Source organism: Theropithecus gelada, chromosome 3 (assembly GCF_003255815.1).
Source record: "Theropithecus gelada isolate Dixy chromosome 3, Tgel_1.0, whole genome shotgun sequence".
NCBI lineage: Eukaryota > Metazoa > Chordata > Mammalia > Primates > Cercopithecidae > Theropithecus > Theropithecus gelada.
In genome coordinates this window covers 131,422,606-131,444,189 of record NC_037670.1, presented here as the reverse complement: position 1 = coordinate 131,444,189, position 21,584 = coordinate 131,422,606, and the positions used below count along the sequence as shown (strand labels likewise).

The following is a 21,584-nucleotide window of genomic DNA, read 5'->3' as shown; positions in this document are numbered from 1 at the left end:
ACCACTTACGCCCCACAATTATGAAAATGTAACCTGGTTTTAGTCTCTAACAAGAATAATGAAAGATTTCATAAGATAACCAGAGCAGAAGGCAATGGCATTTCTCAATTAAAATGTGAAAAAAAAAAAAGGATTTCAAGAGCATCCATATTTCCAATTTAAAAAAAGAGGTGAAATTCACATACAATAAAATGTACAATTCAATTAGTTTTGATAAACATATACATCCACAACTAACACTTCAATCAAGATATAAAACATTTTCAACACCTTGGATAGTTTCCATGAGGCCTCTTACAGACAATTCCCACAATCTCATAGGCAACCACTTGTTAGGATTTCTACCACTGTAGTTTAGCTTTGCCTGTCTTTGAACTTCATGCAAACATAAGATTAATTCCTGCTGTTCTTTTTTAATGAGTAGTAGTATTCCCTTATATGACTATACCATTATATATATATATATATATATATATATATATATATATCCATTCTCCTGTTGACGGACATTTCAGTTTCCAGTTGGAGCTATTTTGAATAAAGCTTGTATAAATATTCTTTAATATTCTTCTAAATATTCAACTCTTTGTTGGTAATATTCATTGAAAAAATCTTCCAGTCTTGTGACTGTCTTTTCATTTTGTTTACAATAACTTTGGTTGAGTAAAAGCATATGTTTACAAGCATTTTGTAAATGTTAATTTATTTCTCTTAAATACCTAGGAGGAGGATTGCTTGGTCATAGGTGGGTGAATGCTTAACTTTATAATATGCCCACAGTGTTCCTAAGTGTTTATATTACTTTATGACCTCAAGGTCATATATGAGTTCCAGCCAACATAAGGTATGTCTTATTTTAGCCATTCTTGTGTGTGTTTAATGGTGTCTTACAGTGGTTTTAATTTTTACTATCCTGATAACTAAAAATACTGAGCACATTCCATGTGCTTATTGGCCATTCTTATGTCTTGTTTTTTTTCCCAAGACAGAGCCTCGCTCTGTAGCCCATGCTGGAGTGCGGTGGCACAGTCTTGGTTCACTGCAACCTTCGCCATCCCAGTTCAAGCGATTCTCTGCCTCAGCTTCCCATGTAGCTGGGATTAAAGGCACGTGCCACCACTAATTTCTTGTTTTTAGTGGAGATGGGGTTTCATCATGTTGGCCAGGCTACTCTGAAACTGTTGACCTCAAATATCTGCCTGCCTAGGCCTCCCAAAGTGCTGGGATTACAGGCATGAGCCACCGCTCCCAGCCACTGTTAGGTCTTCTTTATTGACGTGTTCAAGTCTTTGCTCAGTTCGATTAGGGTCTTTTTATAAGTGAGCTTTACCAGTTCCTGCTATATATTCTCAGCAATAACAAATTAAAATGCATAAATTTTTAAAATCCTAGTTGTGATAAACTACATAGGAATAAAACTAAGACAGGAAAATCCTTATGGAGAAAATTAAAAACATTATTGATGAATATGAAAGGAAGACTGAATAAAGGGAGACACATCATGTTCATGGATAGGAAGACTCAGTGTCATTAAAATGTCTGTCATCTCCAACTTTGTTTATAAATTCAAGCAATTCCAATAAAACTACCAATAAAGATTTTCTACAAAACTGAAGAAGCATATCGTAAAAGTCTCATGGAATAACTACAAATAGTTAAATCATTTTAAAGCAAAAAAAGTGAGAGTTACCATACCATATATCAAGACCATTTTAAAGTCACATTAAGAGAAAGAGACATTGATGAAAGGACAGACAAACCCAACAGAACAGAACAGAAGCTTGAAGTACATTCACACGAATGTGGAAATTTGTATACTCACATATAAATGGAAATTTAACATTTAAAAATCAGTGGGGGTAAAAAATGAGTCAATACATAATAATGAAATGAGATTCCCTAATTCATACCGTATATAAGAAATACATTATAGATTAATTAAAGTCTTAAAGATGAAACTCAAGACTTACAAATTTTTACAGGAAAATAAAGAGATTATCTTTTTAATTTGGATTAGTGATGAAATCCTTAAACAAGGCAAAAAAATCACAAGCAAAAGGAATGATTAACATTAGCCTACATTAAAATTAAAAATTATGTTCAAAGTTATTGTAAACAAAATGAAAAGACAAACCTAAGATTGGAAGATTTTTTCAATGACTATTGCCAACATAGAGTTGGTAGCCAGAACATTAAAGGAAGGGAGGAAGGGAGGAAGGAAGGGAGAAAGGGATGGAGGAAGGGAGGGAGGAAGAGAAGGAGGGAGGGAGGAAGAGAGGGAGGGAGGGAGGGAGGGAGGGGAAAAATCCTTCTACAAATCAGTAAGAAAAACACAATCAGCCAGATGGGAAAAATGGCAACAAATTTTCAAAGAAAATAAACTACAAATACGGTCAATGAACATGAAAAGATGTTCAATGTCACTAGCAATAAGAGGAAAACAAATTCAATTCACAGTAAGATTCTATCTGACATCCATCCTACTGTCAAAGCTTGTTGAAATCTGACAATATTGAACGTTAGCTTCAATGTGAAAACCAGGAACTCTTACACAGCTGATGAGAGTACAAACTGGTGCAACACCTTTACAAAGCAGATACGACAATGTGAGGTGAAGTCAAAGCTGTGCACCCCTACAATCAACCTTTCCACACTTAGGTACATCCCCTACAGCAGCAGTCCACAAACTTTTCGATCTCAAAACCTCTATATAGTCTCAAAAATTATGTGTGTATATGGTTATATCCATTGATATTTGTTGTATTATAAATTAAAACTGATAAATATTTAAAATATGAATTTAAAAGAACAACATGCAGGTTACTAATAACATATTTTGATAAAATAATACTATATTTTCCAAAACAAACAAAACTTGGTAAAATTTAGAATGACTTTGCTTTACATTTTTGCAAATCTGGTATGATAGAAGATGGTTGGGTTCTCCTACTTGCTCCTGCATTCAATCTGTAGCAATATCATACATCATGTACCCTCTGGAAAACTCTACCGTAAGCTATCATGCTGAGAGCATGAGAGAAAAAAAGGCAAAGAAAATCTTAGAAGTATTATTATAATTTTCATTCTATGGACTCTTGCAAGGTCTGGGAAGAGGAGGCAAATGGTCCCCCAGAGGTATCCAGACCACACACTGAAAACTATCTTTAGAAACTACATTTGCCTAACACACACACACACTCACTACAGCACTATAACAACAAATTGGGAACAACCAAAATATTTACCAAAGAAGGGATAAAGTGTGTATTTATACAAGAGTATACTACATAGCAGGTTAAAATAAATGAACTAGAGAACTAGAACTACATGAATCAATGTAACATCTCAAATGCCGTTCTCAAAAACAAGTTGATGGATAATAACTTACATAAAAGAAACTTTTATAAGTGCAAAATTTATACAAATTTCTAACCTAATGTCTATGCAGTAATAGTACAAAACCACATACCAGAAACATAAACAATAAATGCATCGTATTGGTGGTTATCTCTGGAAACGGAAGTTGATGGAATGGGACAGGACAGAGCACACGAAGGGCCTCCTCCTACTGCACATGCGGTATATTTTAAAAGAAAAACAAACAAACAAACAACTAATTCTTTTTTTGAGACAGAGTCTTACGCTGTCACCCAGGCTGGAGTTCACTGCAACCTTGGCCTCCTGGGTTCAAGTGATTCTCCTGCCTCAGCCTCCCAAGAAGCTGGGATTACAGGCATGTGCCACTACACCCGGCTGATTTTTGTATTTTTACTAGAGATGGGGTTTCATCATGTTGACCAGGGTGGTCTCAAACTCCTGACTGCAGGTGATCCGCCCACCTTGGTCTCTCCCAAAGGGCTGCGATTACAGGAGTGAGCCACCATGCCCAGCCAGAAAAATAAAAATAAAAAATCGTGAAGGGTGCCAAAATGTTAAAATCTGTCAGAGCTAGAAGACTGCTTATATGAGTGTTCCTCATTTATCTGTGTCTTTCTGTATATTGAAAAGATGTCACAATAAGTAAAAGAGAAAAAAAATTCTGCTCTACTCAGTTTTGGCAGATAAAAAGCTCTCACTATGCTCTGATATTATCTGCCCAGCCAAATTAGTTCAAAATGTACTTTAATGCTAAATGTGCTCCTAAAATATTTTTCATAAAATATTCTTTTTACAAACGGGTTTCTGCTAAAATTCAAATACTAAAATACCTTTTAGATTCCATTTAAGGAATTACAAGAAAGGTATTTCAAGGAATTATTATGCATCAAAAGTCCTACTATTGCTTGGCTGGTAAACTGCTGTTAACAGTCAAATAAAAAAAATCAAAGACCTATGAACAACTCCATGTAAAAACAAAGATCCCAAAAGATTGTTTTTATTTTCTTCTAAAAATAAATTACTAGCGATTTGTAGTTGAATAAGTACAGAATCATAAGTTTTCAGAATAAAAATACATACTAATGTAAGACTTGGAGAGGTATAAATTTGTCCCACCATGAGCTTACTTTTATAAATATTATGACATGAGGAAACAAGCTGTCAATTTAATGCCAACTAATTGTTTTCCAGTTAATGTGTACTTCAGGCACATAGTCATGTTTTTCTACAAGATCTGCCTCACTTAAATAAAGTAACAATTTTCAATACTTCTACCTACACATTCCTAAGTTGTTCAAAAATTACTTTCTAAACCTTAAATTTAAGACCATAAACTTGGAGATTGTGTAAACACACATCTATTTACTCCATCAGTTAAACACTGATTCTCGGGGAAAGGATGGTATGAAAACAAAGCAAAGCTTTATCCCATCTTTTTTTTTACTTTTTTTTTCCAAGTCAGACTATTTACCTCGATTTTCAAATGGAATTAAAGGAGGACATGAGATTTAAAGGAGTACAGGTTTTTAAAAATTTGAAACTCTTAACTAAAAGATTTAAAGACTTTCATATTTTTCATTAATAACTTCTTTAAAGTACTATTACTGTACTGTCTTGAGAGCAATCTCTAGTTTATACTTCTAATCAAATTTCATTGTTTTTTAAACTGTCATGTTCTCATTGAATTCTAAAACTTGTATTTGTTTCCTTCCTTTTGGTTTTGTTGTGTTTTGTTTTTTTAACAAACACACATTAATGCTTAGTGTATACCAGGTACTGTTAATTCATTAAATTCTCACAGCATCCCTCTGAGGTAGGTACTATCTTTATTCCCATTTCATAAATGAGAAAAATGAGGCACTGATCATAAAATACATAACTTATTCAAGGTCCCAAAAGTTATAAATGGTAGAGTCAGGCTTCAAATCTAGAGTCTGTACAAAAATGAAGTCATGCTTTTAAAAAAGCTTCCACTATTTCATATGTTTCACATAAAAATTTTTGGCAACTGAAAACAATCTGGTTTATTTTTGCTTTTTTCCATAAAAGCAAATTGCCAGGTTTAAAAAGTATGAGGCAAAAGAAAAGGAGCTCTAGTGACCACGTTTATGAAAATTAGTGGAGTGGGAAAAAAAAAAGAATGACATGAGAGTACAGGAGAGAAGAACTGAGGAAAGAGAGAATACATTCAGTTTAGGATAAAATTATTTGCAGGTGCCTGAAGAACATGCAAGCAAAGGTATTTGGTAAGCAGGTGGGTATGTCCATTTCAATTTTAAAGAGACAGGTCTGTGCTGGAGCTAGAGGAAAAACTGGAGGGCTCCAGAGAGTAAGTGAGTCTTGAGGGGTCAGCAGGATTCAAGCAATAGAGGGAGGAAGGCAGCTTGCCTTGCAAAGTGGCAGGAATGAAGAGGAAAGGCAAAGAGATGGAAATGGACAAAGCAGGTTCAGGGCAATAGATCAGTTTTAGGTTAAGCACAGGGTTCACATAAGCAGATGCAATGACACACATCATCAGTGGTTTGTGGGGGGCCAGAATGTCACCTCAATTAGAATATGAAATCCAACAGGCAAAAGAAGCCTGTGCAAGTGCGTTCTGTGCATTTTATAGCGTTCCATGTCAGGTCCAAGTCTCACACTGTATTTTTAATATAACAAAGTCCAAATCCAAGAGACTGAACTGAAGATAGGCTAAAGCTTTTATATTTTATGAAAACACCTTAAAATACATTAATGCAAAAGATTACTAAGAAACTATTATTAAAAGTCTATTTAAAATATTTACATGCCTAAGAAGTTTTCAATCATTTTATATTCATACACATTTACCATTAGACAGTGTTCAACTTAGTACTCAGTATTTTAAAAAACATTTGCACACCTACTGTGGGCAAAGCACAACACGAAAGACTTAGAGAGATAGGGTATATTCCTGCACATTCTTGCCTGCTTATACTGACCCTTGACATCTGCAAAGCTGACTGATGGAGGCCATATTCATCCTACCATATTGATACTAACATCAAGGAGGGATATTAACATCAAGGAGGGAAACTTGCAAAGATTTTTGGTAGGGTGAAATGTAAACTAAACCTTTGGGAAAAGAGTGAGATTTGGCAGAAAGATATGGAGAGGGGAGTGGGAATTCAGGACCAAGAGAATGACTTAAGACAAGAATACTTGGCTATATCAATTTAGAATCAAGTCATGTGACACTATATACTGTGGTTTTTGTTTTTTTATTTTTTTGTTTTTTGAGATGGGAATCTCACTCTGTCAAGCAGTGGCGCAATCTCGGCTCACTGCAAGCTCTGCCCTCCGGGTTCACACCATTCTCCTGCTTCAGCCTCCCAAGTAGCTGGGACTACAGGCACTCGCCACCATGCTCAGCTAATTTTTGTGTGTGTATTTTTAGTAGAGATGGGGTTTCACCAAGTTAGCCAGGATGGTCTTGATCTCCTGACCTCATGATCTGCCCGCCTTGGCCTCCCAAAGTGCTGGGATTACAGGCGTGAGCCACCACAGCTGGCCTACTGTGTTTTATTTACTACTTAATGGATATTTACAAAAGAATTGCCTTTCTTTCATGTATTTTTACACTTATTTAACAGGTAATCCAAGTACATGCTAAACATTTTTCCAAAAGTTACAAAAAAGCAAGTAGTGAACGGTCTCTCTCCTAACCAAATAACTTAAAATATTCTACAAAATTGCATTTCTTTTCAACTATTTTAAACTTTACACTTTCTTCTAATTCTCACCGTTATTTCCATGATTCACTGATTCCTAACCAGAAAACTATAATATGATTCTTTTTGTCCCATCCACAAATGTTGCACCAAAAACATTACTACTCTACAATTGGAATTCAAGGTAACAGGTTTTAAAAGAAAAAGCCTGGATTTTCCCCTTCAGGTAATGTAGTTTTATTTCCTTTTTATAACATAGAGTTTTCCTCTGTACTCTGCCGAATCTTGTTGAGTCAACTAACTTATGGAGTGACTGACTGTCTTTTAAAAAAGACACACACACACACACACACACACACACACACACACACTCTGCAGGCCCTTTATAATCTAGAAGCTTGAATCAGGGAACCAAAATTGATCATGGCAACTTTATACATTACTAGAGCATCAATTTAAGTGGTATTGTTTAGAGCTGTAGTCTCCAAAATGGGGTTCATGTATGCCAAGACAGTGTATAAAGCTACATGTTGGGATGTAGGAGAAAATTACAATTTGCTTAGAATTGCTTTTTACTTTGTCCTTTCAAAATTTATATTGCAGGAAGTTTTACCATACATATAAGTCAATATATTGCCACATGTATAAAATTTATCAACATATATTGGGGGTGTACACTCAAATATATTTTGCTAATAAGGGTATATAATAAAACAAATTTAGAGAATTACGCAGCTCAGTACATGAGGTGATTATTTTTAAAATAAATACATGTAAGGCTGGGTGTGGTGGCTCATGCCTATAATCCCAGTAGTTTGGGAGGCTGAAGCAGGTGGATCACCTGAGGCCAGGAGTTCCAGACCAGCCTTGCCAACATGGAAAAATCTCGTCTCTACCAAAAATACAAAAATTAGGCAGACATGGTGGCGCGCACCTGTAATCCCAGCTACACAGGAAGCTGAGGCAGGAGAATCACTTGAATCCAGAGGCAGAGGTTGCAGTGAGCCAAGATGGCGCCACTGCACTCCAGCCTGGGCGACAGAGCATGACTCTCTCAAACACAAAATAAAATAAACAAATGTACTGAGTTTCTAAAGTACACGAAATGCTAATTTGAGTTGAATAGACGGAGAAAGCAAATTGTAAAAGGGAGAGATCAATGATGCAGGGCTAGCCTGCAAACTTTTAGATGGAAAAGTAGGTAGCTAATTTTTTGATACGTGGTTATTTTCAACCACATTACTGCTAAAACAGTTACTGAAATGAAGTGTATAAACTGTGGCTGAAGAGGAGGACCCTGAAGTCAGATTATCAGGTTCAAACCTTGATTTCACCAACTACTCTGGGGAAGACTAAATCACGTATTTGTAAAGCATCTGTTCAGATGACAATGTGTAAAGCACTGTTCTGCATCTGATACATCAGTAGTCAAAAATGTTAATAACTAGTATTAAATAAAAAGGACACCATTTATTTATTTATTTATTTATTTGTTTATTTATTTATTTATTTATTTTGAGACAGAGTATACCTCTGTAGCCCAGGCTGGAGTACAGTCGCGCAATCTAGGCTCACTGCAACCTCCGCCTCCTGGATTCAAGCGATTCTCCTGCCTCAGCCGCACGAGTAGCTGGGATTAAGGTGCCTGCCACCACGCCTAGTTTTTGCATTTTTAGTAGAGATGGGATTTCACCATGTTGGCCAGGCTGGTCTCAAACTCCTGACCTTGGGTGATCCGCCCGACTTGGCCTCCCAGAGTGCTGGGAATTATAGGCGTGAGCCACCGTGCCCAGCCCAAAAGGACACCATTTTAAAAACATTAGTTTTCTACAATAATTAGAATGAAACAACTGAATCATATTTTAATTCAACATGACCTTTGAAAAAGATGTTTTTTGGGTCTAACTGAAATATATTAGAACAAATGGAACAAATGGCTTTTTTCCTTCTTTTTTCACCCCCCAAATTTCCCTCAATATCACTCCCATGGACTATTTTGTCTTGGAACAGCTAATGTAAATTAAACAATGTCATCCTTAGTCAAACGGATACAGAAATAACTGTATACAGTATATCTTCTTGGCTTCACTTTTATGTGGAACATGTGTTCACATTTTGACCTTTTGTCTTTTTTTTTTTTAATTAAGAAACATTTTAAACAGCAGCAACTGGAAAGACTTTTTTTTCAGTTTCCAAACATATTAAGCTACACATGGCAGAGCCTATTGCTGAAACATTTATAAATGTTACACCAACTGTTTATAGTTCTGATTTTCTTATTTGATTGTTTTGTTGTCATGTAAGCCACGACCTGAAAATTTTAGCTCAAATTCTTTCCATAAAATAATTACATAATGAAACAGTCTGAGTCATTTTGAATTTGTAAAGCACAAAATTCGCTCCCAAAAAATAGTGATAAGCATCATAGTGAGGTTTTTATAGGATTTTGTGACTGTCCCAACCACAACTAGATGACATAGGTAAGACTGGAAGGACAAGAACAGGATCAAGAACACAGTGACAATCCATTCTACTCAGAAAAATCACTGCATTCTTGTTTCTTTTCCATTGTCTCTTATTAAGCAAGTGATATGAAAATACAGTCTAATATTAGATTTCACTTCATTGAAAAAGAATCAAAGAACAAAAAAACCTGGAAATTCTGAAGACAAAAGTACTTTTCTTTAGCCCAGCCTTTTAAACCTTATCTATCAACTTGATGGAAGACAGAAACAATTCATATGATGTGAGTTAATATAAATAGCGCACAAAACATTGGCAACAGTTCTATGAACAAAATCAAATTTGTAAGGCCAAAACCTACCAAATTTGGATAAGGAACTTCTCTGTATCTTACCTGCTCCGTCTATTAACAAAATTGATCACATATACTATCTATGAGGCCATCTCTGACAAAAGGATGGTGTCTTAAGTCTAGGCAGAGCGTGGTGGCTCACGCCTCTAATTCCAACATTTTTGGAGGCTGAGGCAGAAGGACTGCTTGAAGCCAGGAGTTCAAGACCAGCCTGAGCAAGAAAGCAAGACCCATCTCCACCAAAAAACAAACAAAAACAGAAAAAATGACGTCTAAAGAGAGTAAATGTAAGACTAATCACTTCTTTTTTCTTAAAATAAGAAAAAAGTTGGCTCTCAATAAATATTTGTACAGTGAATGAATAAATGCAATATCCTACCTTCCAACTTTCACACATTCCTTCTAATAGGCCATCCCAGATCTCAGCACTTTCTGTGATTCTCCACACTTCTAAGGCAGACCCTGCAGTTAGTCACTTCAGTCTTCTTCACTGAATCTCTCACCTTACAACATTCCATCAATGCCCAACCTCCACTGTAGGGCTTTACTACTACTACTCCTGACAAACGATTTTCTTAATGGGTCAAAAATAAACACCAAATTGATGGATTTATAGGTCCCCTGCTTGTATTTGCACAACAGAAAAAGAAATACAATTGTTTTTCAACATAGCTGTTAACAAAATCTTGACAGCTGGAAATTTACTGGAATCCATGGAATGAGATTTTGCAACAATAAAATAACCATTCAATATTCACTCCTGTTCTACCCAGACACAGCACATCAATTTATGTACAACCATTAAAAAAAAAGCTGGTAACTGTCTTATCTAAAATAATAGCTAAATGGTTTGGTTTTTGATAGGCAGAAAAATTAAAGTACTAATGCTTCAATTTCTGTTTAGGTGTTTCCATCGTATGTCTTCAGACAAAGTATAAGTTACTCAAGCAAGCCTTCATAACTGGTTTTACATCTCTCTTGCTCTCTCCCTCCCCCTTTGCCTCCTGACTTTATCATCTTTCTCCCTTTACCACCCTTCTTCCAAAGCCCAAAGCAATAGATGGGTAAGAGAAGAAAGGACACTATTTCAAGTTTTTTGGTTTCCCAATTTCAACCCCTAAAGCAATCCACTTATTATTACTAGGAAAATGAATGTTAACTTCTGCTTTGAAAATCACAATCACCACCTCTAACTGAAAATAATTTTTATTATCTTTTCTGACACTATTGTTTTATGCTCATAACTAAAATAATGGCTTCAATATTTTAGCCATTGTCTTGAATGATGTAATCCATTTCAGGAGGATTTAAAACCACCATGTAAATCTCTAATAGCCAAAAACTATAAAGTCTCATTAATTACAAAATCTTGGGGCTCTTAGCTACAAATTACGAGTTGAAAGGATATGGATTTTATTACTGTGTAACATTAAATCCTAAGTAAAACTGCCGCATAAGCTCATTCCCTACCTCATCTCGCCAAGAAGTGCAATACTGGATTCATTTCCATAAAACACAATGAAATTGCTATTCTGCGCAAAAAAAAAAAAAAAGTATATTACTCTGTAAGATTTTATATCAATGATATAAACTTTACAATATTTTGCTTGACCTTAAGGATGTTTTGTAAATTCTCCAAATTCCCTTTGAATTGTAAAAACCAAAAGGTAGGTAAGATTCCAATAAGACTGGACATAGGACAGAGTCAAGAGAATTAAGCCATAGTTATTACATGGTAAATTTCAATTTATTACCTTTGATATGCTTGTCTTATGGGGTATGATTCTCTATTTTTGGTATGTGTATCTACTTTGAACTCTAGATCTTTTTCTTCTATAATATAGAAAATCAGCTCTTTATTTTCTATCACAGCAGTTATTTTTTCTCCTCGGCTGACTGCTCTGCATGTGCCCATGTGTAGTTAATTTGTTTCTGACCACTTGTCCATTTATCAGAGTAATCTGAATGGTATTAACTTCATTTTTAGTTTCAGCAATTCCACTGAAGAAATCATTGGGCAACACAAGATCTCTTGATGATGCCTATATAAAATCATGAATTACCACTGATTTTAGTCCAAACTAGTACTGATGCAATGCTATAGCCTACTGTAAACCCTTCTAAGAAATTCAAGGCCTTGGGACGTTACCCTTTCAGACATGACGTGTCAAACTGTATTTGCTTTCTCTAGGACGGGAAAGAGGGAGACAGAGTAGACGCCAAGAAGTTTCCATTATGGCTTCTTTCTGGCCTTTGAGAGTTCTCCTAGAAAGGGTCACCATAAGCCACTATCATTCTAACACCTAAAGCTTGCTCTTTTGACCGAAATTGCTAGCAAATGGAAAGTAACAATTAGAACTGATGAGACTGGAAGAAAATAGGAGAGGGAAAGGAAAGCTATTAGAAGAGGAAGGGATCCTTTGGAAAGGTAGGAAAGAAGACCACCTTCACCCATCTGACTGTTTGCTCTACCACCACGTACGGCCATACTACCTGACCCTCAAAAATCACTGACCCCTGGCCAGACAACATTTTTCCAGCTAACTGCAGGTGCCTGGCTTATCTGATTAAACCACCACATTATGAGATCAAGGTCATATGCTTGATCCCTACGTTTGTCAATGGGCACAGTTTCATGGTCAAAAACTTGCCTTTTAACTCCAACCTCATAAATACCATCACTTACGTTAAAGACATTCACAAGAGAGGATATGAACCAATGATGCAAATCCATCACCATCACTGAAAAAATAACCAAGAAAACCTGACTTGTGAGTCAGCCCACAGAACAAATTCCATTTAAGAACTCCCTGATGATCCTGGGCTTCAAGGTTAGACACATAAGGGTAAGAAATCAGGCTTCACTACTTACTTGTTCTATGTGCGACCCTGGACAAGTTAATTTTTCGGAGCTTTTAACAACCAAACACATTAAGGGTCCCAAATAGAGCTTGACATATAAGGGTTACTCAGGTCATACTAGCCCAGCCCCATCTGGAGATATAATCTGGCAGTCAAGAGCACAGGGATGAAGCCAGGTCCATTCCTGTGTCCCAATCCTGATTTTGCAGCTCACGTGAAACACTGGGCAAGTGATGGCCTTATCGTTCTCATAAAGCTGAGATAAAAAAATTAAAGCATTTAGACAGCACACAGCAATTGTCAACTAATGGCAATTATGTTTTAACTCTTAAGATAATATTATCACTATCTGTTAATGTTTTCCAAAGTACAGTCATGGAACTACTGATATCATAACGACCTGGGTGGGATGTCTACTGAGGGGGAAAAAAAGGATACCATGTCCCATCTCAACCTATTCAAAAATGGTACAGGGTAATGGTCATTTCTGAATCAAACTTCCTTGAGATGCCTATGAAAATTTCAGAATTATTGACCCAGCAGGTCTTGTGCTGTGTCATAGTAAATTAAGACTTGTTTTCCAATCCTTATTCTTTACTATGCCGGAATTGCCCCGTATCTGGGGTTCTTTCCTAATGAGGGACATTTCTGGACACAGATGTCAAACCGATAGGCTCATACTTTTTAGGCTCACTCCTGTTTTTTCCCCCAGTGGTACTATTTTGACTTTTTTTTTTTCTTCTGATCAGGGGTCAGCAAGCTATGGCCTTGATATGCGGCTAATTTTGGACAATCTCAACCCTCACAAGGCGTATGTGTTTTTAAAAAAAAAAAAAAAAAGAAGTAATCAAGACCACATATTGCCCAAAGCCTAAAACGTTTACTATCTGGCCCTTTACAAGAAAAGCTTGCCAACCACTTTGTAGCCTATAATTAAATGTTTTTCAACTGCAGGTCTCAACACAATTTAAAATAGGGAGAAATAATCAATTCAAATAGTAAATATCAAAAAGCACTGCATCTGACAGAAGGTAGTACCTGTACTATTGCCAAAGTTTCAATCAGACACATGTATGTGCCTCCTGGATAATGATCAAATTGTATTTGGTTGCAGTCTAAAAGTTTTAAAGGCCTTGGAGGTGAGGCTGGGGAGTAAATAGTGCAATTGTTTACAAGTTTAACTTGTTTAACTCACATTGAGCAATTTTTACAGCAAAGGTGCCTTGGAAAATATAAAGTCATATAAAGCCCTGCTGTTTTGAAGTTAACGGCTTGTTTCTTCACTACAAAATGAAAATGGAATCTCTTCTGCGCACAATATATTGTTATAAGGAGAAAATGGAATCATCAATGCAAAGTACTTCAACAACTGCATTATACAAACAAAAGATTTTGATTATATTAACAACATATCATACAGAATACATATAAGGTCTTTACCAAGCCCCTGAGTTCCTAGTTTTCTCCAACCTGGGAAAAGAGTCCTTTTTTCCCCCTTTGTGTGTGTGCATGAACATGTGTGCATGCGTCAGGAGCATAAAAGAAGTATTAGATATCTCTGCCCTTTCTATCATCCGTTACTGGCTGCTGCTTCTTACCTATTTAAAACATGCATTCTTTTCTCTTTCTCTTGTTTCTAGAAGGAAAAGCGTTTGATTTGATTCTTGTGCAAAAAGAACTACTAAGACTATGATTATCCTCTTGAGGAAACATTTAAAAGTCCAAAATTAAAATTGTAAGTAACAAGCTTCACTTTTATCTTCATAGAGCACTAATTTCCAGGCTTTCTGGGATTGTTTTGGACAAACTAAAAATACATTAATTTTATAATCCATTTCAACATGTAATCGTGCAAAGAAAAGAAACATCTTCCTAGGAGCATACACAAGGAAATGAAATGACACTTCTAAATGTTTTCATTTTATGAAATACACTGCGGACACACAAACCACAAGCAGTGTAAATAAATAAAAGCTGGTGCAATGCTGCATGCATGTTTGCCTTATACCACAAAGAGAAAACACTTGCACATTGCACTCCATGGTATTTTAGCCTGGGTTGCCATAAAAATGGGATTTGGGTATGTTGTGTAATACAGGGGGCTGTAAATGAGGGTGTGTGTCTGGGTGTGTTAGGGAAAGAGGGTTGTAAGCAGAAGGGGTGGGACTTGCCAGGAGCAGCTATTTGAGAAAATTCCGTTTTCTTTCCCATTCATTCTTCTAGCTCAGTCTATTCTAGCTCAGTCTGGCACAGTCCTTACAATTACTCACTGGCTTTTCATTCTAAAGACAACCAACAAGCTTTCAGAACTTCCTACAGTGTTTTTCTCATACACTTAAAAAAAATAAAACAGCAAATCATTCAATATGTCTTTTATACAAAAAGCAAACCATTAACCCGTTTCCTCGTTCCAAAGACCCCCGTGGGTTTCAGACTAAATAGAATCCTTTGTTACGTGTCCAAAAATAACACAACACGGCATTGGTAAATTGGAAAATAACAGATAACTCTTATTTCCAAGAATGTCAGAGCTATTGGCCATAAATTTTGTTCTGCCCCAGTGAGTCCAATTTCATGCTTCTTTTAGTGAATCTACCATCCTAACAACAGTAAAGACAATCATATTAAACATCGTTCGCCTTTTCTCTTTTGACATTCGTTTAATAAATACAAAGGCTGAAAGAAGACGCCAAGTGGGCCAGTTTCTTTATGCACAATGGTATCCTCCAAGCGAAATACCTCCAATCACAGCGAAAGTTGTCTTTCTAGCAGATGCCCACCCCAACCAGCCCAGGCAGAGGGGGCAGACGGGCAGAGGGAAGCGTAACCTCCCAGCTCTCCCACCTCCAGAGGAAAGGAAGAGGGTATGACAGAGAGCGGAGTAGGAAGGTGGGCGAGTGGGAGAGACAGAAATGGATGCTGAGGGGGTGGGCGAGATGGGAAGGTAGGGAAAGGTGGAGAATGCGGGGAGAGGTGGGCGCGCAAAGCGGCAAGATCCGAGAGCCGTGGCAGCAAGGGGATCCCGGGGCGCGAGGGCGGGGGGTCTGGTCCTCACCATTGAACGCCCCTGCGTCTGCGGGCGCCGCCTCCTCCTCCTCTCCGTCCTCGGAGTCGGAGTGCATGGGTTCCTCGGCGAAGTTGACCCCCTTGCTGGGGGTGCCACCCCCGGCAGCGGCGGCAGAGGCGCCCGCGTCCCCCCAGGTCCTGCCCTCATGGCCGAAGCGCGCGGTGCCTTTGCGCTCGTTCTCCTGCTGCAGGCGCGTGAAGTGCTGCAGCGCGAACTCCAGCAGGTCCGCGGGCTGGTGCCTCAGCACCTCCACGGTGAAGCCCTGCAGCAGCTCCGTCAGTCCCGCCGGGATCTCGATGCTCATCCTGACTCTGGGGCGGCAGGCGCCTGGGCGCCGCCCTCGCCCCCTCCCCGGCACGGCCTAGGGCCCCGCGGCTGCCGAGCGAGCGCCGACGGCGCTGGCGGCGCTACCGGCTGCGAGCGCGGCGCACTGGGCCCCGGCGGCCCGGCTGGCCCGGCCCGCGGCTCCCGGCGCGCGTCTGCTCCGTGTGGCGGCGGCGGCTGAGCGAGCGCGGCCCCGGGAGGGCTGGCAGCATCTCCTGCTCCTCCCGCTCCCGCCGCGGCCGCGCCTCTCCCTCGCCCGGGCGCCCCGCCCCCGCCCCGCCGCGGTGCACGGGAGGGGGCGCAGGAGAGCGCGCCCACGTGACCCTCGGAAACCATGGCAACCTCCGCCGGCTGGCGCCGCTCACCAGCAGCTCAGACCACGGCAGGGTGGAATTCGTTGGCGGGCTGCGCGCCCGGGCTGGGTGAGGCGGAGGGAGGCCCAGCGAGGCCGTCTTGGTGTCCACCTGTCCGCGCGTCCAGGAGCGGGCTGGCCACTCGCCCAGCTTCCCACGCGTCATTCGCCATGGTGAACCCCCGCAGAGGTGGTGCCAAGCGATTTGTCCTGAAACTTCAGCCTCCACCTTAGTAGTGGCATTTTATTTTCCTTCTGGAATCTAGTTGCATGATAAGTGTTGTTAATGTCCTTTGTTTAAAGTCTTATGGTGGTACTGTTTCTCTTTTGGACAAAGAAATGCTACCCCATCTTTGTGACGTCTTTCTTTTTCTTCCACCACGTTTTATCCAGCCTTTCCCCATCCATCCTGTTTATTATGTTTTATCTTACTGATGCTATTCCGTTGTGCACTCCACGCATTTACTATTTGTTGAGACAAAGGCACCATTTATTGTGAGGCACCTATCAAAGTTAGTTGATCTCCTTCAAATAGGATAGTGCAAGATGAGGCGCTTATTATTTTGAAACTTTTCTTTATGCTTTGAGTGATTTTGACTTGTATCTCCAAAAATGGAAATACTTCAGTATAAAAATAGAATTACGAATGTGTGCTTTTAAAGTAGATGGCTTTGACTTTGATATGAGGCTTACTTTGCAAATGTTTACAATTTTGAAGTAGAGAAAATTGTCAATTAAATGCTATTTAAATACGCATACTTCATTTTCTACAATTACCATATCATTGTAAATAAAATAGTTCAAGAGCAAGCTCACTTGGTTATTCTGATTTATCTTCCCACCCACGGAAGAGTAAACACATGACTGGGGAAACTCCAAGACTAGAAATCAGAGATGTTAACAAACTAGTCCCTTTTGTGAAAATGGATCTTGATGTTAACCCTTTGTTAATGATGCATCCTGTATTCATTCCATGAGCCAATGTATTTCTCTGTTTTCATTTCTTAAGAACTTTATAGTAATAATGCTACGTTGTTTTTAAATATACAGTAGTTAAGTGCTTCTGATTGTGTCAAGCATTTTAAGAATTAAACTTTTGGCCAGGCGCGGTGGCTCACGCCTGTAATCCCAACACTTTGGGAGGCCGAGGCGGGTGGATCACCTGAGGTCAGGAGTTTGAGACCAGCCTGGCCAAATTGGTGAAACCCCATCTCTACTAAAAATATAAAAATTAGCCGGGCGTAGTGGCAGGCGCCTGTAATCCCAGCAACTTGGGAGGCTGAAGCAGGAGAATCGCTTGAACCCAGGAGGCGGAGGTTGCAGTGAACCGAGATCGTGCCATTGCACTCCAGGCTGGGAGACAAGAGTGAGACTTCGTCTCAAAAAAAAAAAAAAAGAGAATTAAACTTTTATAAAATATGGTGAGCCTCACACGTCACTTGTTGGAGCACAATGTTAGTACTACTATTTACCGTGTAAGCATTATTATTTTTATGGATCTGATAGTCTAAGATGCATGTGTATCACCTGTCTAAATATGTGATAATATTTGTATTAATTATGATTAACACTGCTCACATGTGCAGAAAATGCAAAACAATAGCTTAAGATAGAATTTTATTTCTCTGGAATCTAAATGTGGGCAGTTCAGGGTCGGTATGGTGCTCCATGATCATCAGGGACCCAGGCTCCCTCAGCTCACTGCTCTGTGATCCTGTTTGTGGTCCAAAATGGCTGCTCCAGGGCCAGTCGTATTTTAGCTAACAGGAAAGTGAAAAAGAGAAGTGGAAGCTCCCCTTCTTTCCCTGAATCACATACCCTTTAAGGACACTTCGAGGAAGTTAAACACAATTCCTCTTCCATCCTCTTGGCTAGAACTTAGTCAATATGGCCACTTCTGTGGTGTGGCAGATTACATTTTCCAAAGATGACTACAACAGTATCTGCTAGAGTGTGGCGTGGCCACTACCCACTAATGAATTGAAGTCTTATTTCCCCTCCCCCTTGAAAGTGCCTGTGATTTCTCTGACTAATAGAGCATTATTGAAGTCAATTCAGCATGACGGAAGAAGCCAGCCCTGTGCTGGATGCCGTGGCTGAAGTCTTGTTCCACAGAATCGGTGAGCAGAATAAAAAGGTTGTGGTAGGCCCCTAGGTTTTGAGATAATCTGTTACACAGCGATAGCAACTGAAACACATGGCTATTAGGAAAGTTTGGAAATGTAATCTTTATTTTGAGCAGTCATGTGCCAAGTAAACATTTGGGGATTAAAAAGAACCAAGTCTGATTGGGCACAGTGGCTCACTCCTGTAATCCCAACACTTTGGGGGGCCAAAGAGGGTGGATTGCTTGAGCCAGGAGTTCGAGACCAGCCTGGGCAACATAAGGAGACTCCATCTCTACAAAAAAATACAAAAATTGGCCAGGCTTGGTGGTACACATGTGGTCCTAACTGTTCAGGAGGCTGAGGGGGGATGAACGCCTGAGCCCAGGGAGCTCAAGGCTGCAGTGAGCTGTGGTCATGCCACTGCACTCCAGCCTGGGTAATAGAATAAGACCTTGTCTCAAAAAAAAAAAAAGTCTGGAGATAATTATTAATCTCTCTGCCATGATGTCTAACACCTTTTCCCCAGGAATGACAAAATAAAAAAAGCACTACTTTTCCAAACATTAATAAGAGCCATATCTTGTTAATGCCGTTTTGTGTTTCCAAATTATTTCTTTTTGTAGATTTATTATATGAAGCATGGTAGACAGCTGTCTGTCATCAACCACAACGCCAAGGTTGTGTGGTTCTCATTTCTTTAAGAATACAGAAATGATTCAATCATGAAATGCCTAATTGGATTAGATGACCCATATAGTCTCTTTCATCCTGAGAGATTTACAATAGTATAACACTGAAAGAAGCCTTATTGGACTTGGAACATCCTTGCAAACAGCTCTCTGGTAATTTTCATTTGCATCAGTTCTTAAATAAATAACCATGACCTGAAAAAGTAAAGCTTGGTCCTGATATTCCCATTACATTAGCATTGTTCTCAGAACAAATGTTCACTTCTCAAATCATATTCTGGCTTTTATTCACTACCACATAACCTTTTTGGTAATAATGTATGATTTCTTTTGCTTTCATTTTCAGAACATTTCATTTTGAGCCTTTTGAACAGTGGCTTATGGGAATTATCTATCTCATATTCTTTAAAAGAGCATCACTGATATTGATTTTTTGGTTGTGGATTTACAAAGCAATTTGCACCAGTTTCTCAGAGAATCAGAGTGGAAGCAATGGCAAAAGAACTCTGAGAGCTCAGCATTGAAATGAAAAGAGTGCTACCAAATTTGTTTTCACACCGGGAAATTAAAGAGATACATCAACTTGCTTATACGTAACTGCCAAAAAACAAAGTCAATGGCTTGGGCAAGCAGTACAGAATAATAACTATGACCAATCAATCATGCAGCACTTCCTGTCAATAGTTAAGGTGTTTCCTGATCAAGTCTCTGGGGTGCAAGAAATATATACTGACTCAAGGAGAAAAAAAAGGAGGTAATTGAGAGGATACAGGGCCTGTTCTTGCCCAAGGCTGACTGTGATCATCAGCCTCAATTTTACATACCTTCAGCGTTTCAACACTGACTACAGTTTTGGTGTCTCTGATTCATATTCTCAAGAGAGAATCGAGTTAGTTGGTCTTGACCATCTAGTAGATTGCCTGACCTTGACTGAGGTGGTCTAGTAAGTGTGGCCAGTAGGGGGCCAGATAAGGAAGTGGTCAAGTAGTGTAAATATATGATAAGGACTGCCTCTTCAGCAGCGGAAAATCCTGAATATTGGGACTAGTCCCAATGTTGTAGACGTGGTACAGATACTTCGCAACATGCCTGCTAAAAGATGGTCACCCCATCACCTGAAAATCTTACAGACATTTGGACTAAGAGTAAGTAAAATGTTTAATCTCTATGTGCAACTTTGCAAAAGGGTTGCCGCTAGAAGACTAGTGATTCTGAAATTTTACCAAGCATCTGAATCACCTGGAGGGCTACTTAAAACACAGTTGCTGGACCCCACCCCCAGAGTTTCAGATTCAGTAAGTCTGAGGTGGGGCCCAAGAATTTGCACATCTATCAAATACTCAGGTGATACTTAGGCTGTAGGTCTGGGGACCGCACTTTGAGATCCACTATGCTAGATTCACTAAGGAAGAGCTTATATTCATGCTGAATAGGAAGCTGCTTAAAGCAAATATTTTTGCTTAATATCGAAGCATAAGTTTTTCTTTGGCTAAATCAGGATGAAATGCATACTTATTATTCTCCTTTAAGGAATCTTGCAAAGTTAAAGAGATTGTAAAAAAGCAACAAAGAATATGTCCTTAAACATCACATTTCATAAGTAGAATACGGGTTTTCTGTTGAGGACCAGGTTGGACACAGAAGTTTATATCTACTCCTCTAAAATAATGGCTAAAGGAACACAGGAAAACTCAGACGACAAAAAGAACAGGAGAATCACAATAAAAATTAAAAATAATTTTAATTTTTTTTATTATTCAGCCTTAAAAGGAAGGAATTTCTGACACATGCTAGAAGACATTAGGCTAAGTGAAATGTCAGTCACAAAAAGACACACACTGTATGATTCCACTTGTATGAAGTATCTAGAAAAGTCAAAATTTATAGAAAGAGAAAGTAGAATGGTGGTTGCCAGTGGCTGACTGGGGAGGGGAAAATGGGAGCTGTTTAATGGGTAAAGAGCTTTGGTTTTGCAAGATGAAAAAGTTCTGGGATTGGTTGCACAACAATGTGAATATAAGTAACACTACTAACCTGTACACTTAAAATGATTACGATAGTAAACTTCATGTTATATGTATTTTATCATAAATTTTTTTAAAAAATTAATTTTTTAATTTAAAAAAAGAACGGGAAAAGGGACAAGAACAGATGAGAGTTGTCTACTAGAATTTTGGAAATAACAGCAAGCTGAAGAATGCTGGAACCTAAGCCTGGGTGAAGGGTCAGTGAGAGTAAGCCAACAAGAAGCAAGATCACATCTGTATTACAGAGCATGGAGTCTGAAGACACTGGGTGTC

General features: G+C 38.8%; 1 protein-coding gene across 1 annotated transcript in view; it reads right to left on the bottom strand.

Annotated features, from left to right (window-relative positions):
• Positions 1–16,372, bottom strand: part of PRKAR2B (protein kinase cAMP-dependent type II regulatory subunit beta) — a 112,851-nt gene extending 96,479 nt beyond the window's left edge. The window contains exon 1 of the mRNA XM_025381220.1: positions 15,800–16,372. Coding sequence (XP_025237005.1) covers positions 15,800–16,115 — 316 coding nt within the window. The 5' untranslated portion in view covers positions 16,116–16,372. The remainder of the gene's footprint in view (positions 1–15,799) is intronic.
• Positions 16,373–21,584: the final 5,212 nt, after the last annotated feature.